At 37.4% G+C, this 5346-nt stretch overlaps 1 protein-coding gene across 1 annotated transcript; it reads right to left on the bottom strand.

The window, feature by feature from the left end:
• Window positions 1-230: 230 nt before the first annotated feature.
• Window positions 231-2826, bottom strand: LOC130737758 (elongation factor 1-alpha-like). Its single transcript, XM_057589606.1, has 3 exons — window positions 2669-2826; window positions 1497-1969; window positions 231-1393 (listed from the first exon to the last, which is right to left on the bottom strand). The coding sequence occupies exons 2-3, from the start codon at window positions 1956-1958 to the stop codon at window positions 512-514; spliced, it is 1344 nt and encodes a 447-aa protein (XP_057445589.1). The 5' UTR covers window positions 1959-1969; window positions 2669-2826; the 3' UTR covers window positions 231-511.
• Between the last annotated feature and the right edge of the window lie 2520 nt (window positions 2827-5346).

Here is a 5346-nt window from a genome sequence, read left to right as displayed (position 1 = left end):
TTGATCAATTATTTTTTTGAAATCAACCTTTATTAATCTTAATCTTATCGAAGTTTCAAAAAAATAAACGGTCAAATCTATACAATCACCATTTCGACATAGCTGTTGGTCAGTGCGGGGAAGGTAATATGATTGATCAAGGGCATCATCACAATTCTGAGAAGTCCGGCTCAGCCACACCAAAAAATCAAAGTTATTGTTGAACTAAATTCAAAAAGAAAAGAAAAAGATTGGACAAAACTTTCTTATAAATTAAATGCAATTAAATCATCCCTCAGCAGCAAAGGAACTGATAAAAGCCTATAGCTGCTTCTGAAAATTGAAATTATCAGTTCAGACTCTTCTTAAAAGTAAAAAAAAAACAGTAATAAACAAACTGGAATGAAAAATATAAGGGTAAAACAAAAACCTAGGACTCTCAACAGAAAAACTACAGTAGAGAAACAACAGTTTTCTGGAAACATGATGATTATGATTCACATAAACAAACAGAAATGATGCCACAATGCAATCACTTCTTCTTCAGTGCAGCCTTGGTTACCTTGGCTCCAGAGGGGTCCTTCTTCTCCACACTCTTGATGACTCCCACGGCCACCGTTTGTCGCATGTCCCTCACAGCAAAACGACCAAGGGGAGGATACTCAGAGAAAGTTTCAACCACCATGGGCTTGGTAGGAATCATCTTAACAAAACCTGCATCACCATTCTTCAAAAATTTAGGCTCTTTCTCAATCTCCTTGCCAGATCGTCTGTCAATCTTGGTCAGGATCTCAGAAAACTTCACAGCAATGTGAGATGTGTGGCAGTCGAGCACCGGTGCATATCCGTTTCCAATCTGGCCGGGATGGTTCATGATGATGACTTGGGATGTGAAGTTAGCAGCTTCCTTGGCAGGGTCATCCTTAGAGTTGGAGGCGACGAAACCACGCTTGAGATCCTTGACTGCAACATTCTTCACATTGAATCCCACATTGTCACCTGGAAGGGCCTCTTGCAAAGCCTCATGGTGCATCTCCACGGACTTGACTTCAGTTGTCAGTCCAGTGGGGCCAAAAGTCACCAACACACCAGGTTTCAAGACACCGGTCTCAACACGTCCAACAGGCACAGTACCAATACCACCAATCTTGTAGACATCCTGCAATGGAAGCCTTAGAGGCTTGTCTGTGGGTCTCTTTGGCTCGTTGATCTGGTCAAGAGCCTCAAGAAGAGTTGGACCCTTGTACCAGTCAAGGTTGGTGGACCTCTCAATCATGTTGTCACCCTCGAAACCAGAGATGGGAACAAAGGGAATCTTGTCCGGGTTGTAACCAACCTTCTTCAAGTAGGAAGAGACTTCCTTCACAATTTCATCATACCTAGCCTTGGAATACTTGGGGGTAGTGGCATCCATCTATGGCAAAGATTGTAACCAAAAGCCAAAATCAGCTACTTGCCTTGAAAAATGATAAAATACAGTTCAAATCAATTTAGGAAAGGAAAACTTTGGTTAATACCTTATTACAGCAACAGATCATCTGTTTGACTCCTAGAGTGAATGCAAGGAGAGCGTGCTCACGAGTCTGTCCATCCTTGGAAATACCAGCTTCAAAACCACCAGTTGTGGAATCAATAATAAGAACGGCACAGTCGGCCTGGGATGTTCCTGTGATCATGTTCTTGATGAAATCACGATGTCCAGGTGCATCAATGACTGTGCAGTAGTACTTGTTGGTTTCGAATTTCCACAAAGCAATATCAATGGTAATCCCTCTCTCACGCTCCGCCTTGAGCTTGTCAAGCACCCAGGCATACTTGAATGACCTCTTGTTCATCTCAGCAGCTTCCTTCTCAAACCTCTCAATAACACGCTTGTCAATACCTCCAAGCTTGTAGATCAAGTGACCAGTGGTAGTTGACTTCCCAGAGTCGACATGTCCAATGACAACAATGTTGATGTGAAACTTCTCCTTACCCATGACGTCTCAAACTGCAATTAACAAGAGGTTCAATACTCAGAAATGAAGTTAATTATAAAATAACTAAACCCAAACAAAATAACATGACAGAATCTAACTAGCAGATTAGTAATTGATAACAAGCTTTCAAACCAGTAAAGCCAAGTGCAATTCATCTAACAAGATAAATCAAAACTGCAACCACAAAGCAATCAGAGTCCCATCCATAATGTTTCCAATTAGATACAAAAAAGAATTCATGAGCACTGAAGAAAAACGCGTCTACTTGATCCAGAAATGATATTGATATTTATATCATGAAAATTTTAAGAAGACTTAACATCATTTAGCTAATGAAGAACAGCATGGAGTAAAATTCAAGCAATTTATCAACCAACAAATATCAGAAAAATTCCTCTAACAAAAAGAACAACCTTCAGATCAAATCAATGCACATGAACAAAATTCCCTAAGCATAACAGACTCAGTAAACAATCAAAACATCCCCAGCTTCTAACATGTCAAACAAAGCTGGCTGATTTCAACACAGAACCACCAGATCTCTGAATACAGCAAGAATGATCAGTTTGCAAAATCCACAAGAATTCCAAACACAAATCCGATTGAAAAAGCATTTTCGAACATTTAAAACAAACTAAGCACAACACTGAATCAACGAAGACACAAACGTAGATAGAACGGAAGAGACAATTATGGATGGTAGATGATACCTGAGGAGGATCGAAGGTTGCTTGTTCAGAATCCTCAGCCGCAGAGACAGAGACTGAGCGAAAGAGGAAACTAACTAGTAGAGTGATAATAAAATCTTCTAGGGTTAGGATATACAGTTTTATATTGACGGAGATAATCTTTTATTTCCTAGAATACGCTTGGTTCTCTTTCAGATTTCCAGTTATGCCCCGCTCGCTTATTTCAACTTCATTGTGTTCCATAGAATTAAATTGCTTTCGTAATGTCAATTGATTATGGTATGACTAAGTATCTGGTAAAAATTTGGTTCTTAAGAATTGAACTCTCAATCTAAAGTTTGAACAATCACTTTTTACCACCGACATGTATTGGATTGATATGAGTTCTTATTTTTTTTTATTGAAATGAGCTTCATTCAATCAAGAAGAACTAGGCATTGAAGTCAATACATCGTTAGAAACCAAACCAAATCAGTTGCGGCTAATGGAACCTCCTCACCCAAACTAAATTAGCATAGGTAGAGGCGTTCTGGTCAGAAAGTCCGCAACTAAATTGCTAGAACGACAAACAAAACAAAGTGAAACAACATCAAAAAAATAAAAGTCTACAACAATCACACAAAATAAAAGAGAATATAAGAGTCATCGGCCTCCTTAGAGCAACAAAAGTCTCATTCTCTTACAACTTTTCACAGTGAGCTTTCTTTTGCCTTGGGTGATATTTTCTGCTTTGGTGAGTGATTTCTAAGAAAGAAGTGGTGTTCTTCTATAGGTTAATAGATGTTCTTGAGAGTCTTGGTGTGAGACTTGTACTGGACATTAATTATATAATGGAAAAATCCCCGAATCAGAAAGGGGGACGTAGCCTTCAGTTGGTGAAGGTGGACCAGGATACATCTGTTAGTGATCTTCTTTTCTCTTAACTCTTAACTTTTTAGCATTTCAATTTCTATTTTTCATTTTGTATTTGTGGTTTATGCTCATGTTACTCTAATTTTTGGTTTGTAAGTTTTTAATTTGGATACTTAATTACAAACCTAATTCACGTTCCCTTCTTAGGTTGCTATCTCAATGTTCGAAATTGGTACCAAAGTTTGGTTAGGTAAATTATTTCTAGATCCTTGTAAAACACATAAATGGCCTTCTCTAAACCATTTTTTAGTGAAGGTTCTAACATTAACCTAGTTTCACCGGGAACAGTATGATTTTTGGAACATAAGAATGAAAATATTTATTGAATCTCAAGACTTAAATATTTGGAATGCTGTTGAAGAAAGTCCTTCTATACCTTGTGTTGATGTATGGTGTTAAACAACCTAAGCCTACGAACTCTTGGAATGATGATGACAAAATAAAAGTTCAATATGATTTAAAGGCTAAAAACATTCTAACTTTAGCCCTAGGTATGGATGAGTTCTTTAGAGTGTCAAATCGCAAATTAGTCAAAGAAATGTGGGATACCTTAGAAATAACCCATGAGGGAACCGAAGAAGTTAAGAGGTCTAGATTAAACACCATTTTCCAAGAGTATAAAATGTTTAGAATGTTACCGGGAAAGAAAATTCTGGACTTACAAAAGATGTTCACTCACTTGATTAATCAGTTAATATCTCTTTGAAAAGAATTTACTAATAGTGATTTGAACTTGAAAGTACTCAGGCCTTTGACAAGGACTTGTCAACCAAAGGTGAATGCCATTTCAGAAAAGAAGAGTCTATCAAAGATGTCCTTGGCTGCACTTTTTGGAAAGTTGCAAGAAAACTAGAAGTTGGTTTTTTAGAGCAACAAGAAGAGCTAGAAAAGAAACAACGAGCCATCTCCTTGAAGGCTAAGAATGAATCAAGTAAGGGTCCATATGATGAGGATTCAGAAGAAGATGACAATGAAAACATGACTCTTCTAGTAAAAGAGTTTGGCAAGTTCTTGAGAAGAAATCAGGTAAAGTCAAGAAGTTTGTGAAGAAGAATGAAACATCAACATCAACTCAAAACTTCACTTGCTTTGAATGTGGAAAAACAAGTCATATAAAAGTGAATTGTCCTTTTCTCCCAAAGAAGAGTGGATTCAAAGGCAAGAAAGACAAAAATCCAAAGTGAGCCTATATTACATGGGAGGACAATGAGGCTAGTTCATCTTCACATTCTAAAAATGAAGAACAAACACACATCTCATTAATGACATCACATCACTCTGATGGAGAAAATGATGAGGTATGTGATTCAAATGATAAACCATCTTATGAAGAATTACAAAGTGCTAAAGCTTTTTAAGTTATGTGTTAACCAAAATAAGACTATATCTGTTAAGGCAGATATAATCTGCTATTAGTTGTGTTTCCTATTATACATTGTATTATTTAGAATAGAATCAATAGGTTTACTGTAGGATATTTATATTCCTATTTTAGATTGCACAAATTAGGAAGTACAATTATATATCATTAACAATTGTAAATCTGCTGTATTATATATTAGTGTGGAATAAGATGAGAAAGGCATCAAGCCAGAAAACGTTTTGACATGGTATCAAGAGCCCATTGACGTGATACCTCAATCAGTTTTCTTGCCCTCTGTTTTTTTTCTGGTTCGTCCTAGGTCGCACATCCTGTTTGTGCTTGCCGTCGTTGCGCAACTTCTGTTTTTGTGTTTGCACAACCTGCTCGTGCCGTCTTGCCGTTGTTCCGTGCCTCTTATTCTACT

Source organism: Lotus japonicus, chromosome 2, assembly GCF_012489685.1.
Source record: "Lotus japonicus ecotype B-129 chromosome 2, LjGifu_v1.2".
Lineage (NCBI taxonomy): Eukaryota > Viridiplantae > Streptophyta > Magnoliopsida > Fabales > Fabaceae > Lotus > Lotus japonicus.
Note: the sequence above shows the minus strand (reverse complement) of the source record. Positions and strands in the feature narration are given on the sequence as shown.

What these genes read in the sequence shown, in the direction of transcription:
- LOC130737758 (XM_057589606.1), bottom strand. Translation starts at nt 1,958, where the DNA reads ATGGGTAAGGAGAAGTTTCACATCAACATTGTTGTCATTGGACATGTC. An exon ending in TGATCTGTTGCTGTAATAAG is followed by an intron (nt 1,394 to 1,496) that starts GTATTAACCAAA and finishes TCTTTGCCATAG; the next exon opens with ATGGATGCCACTACCCCCAA.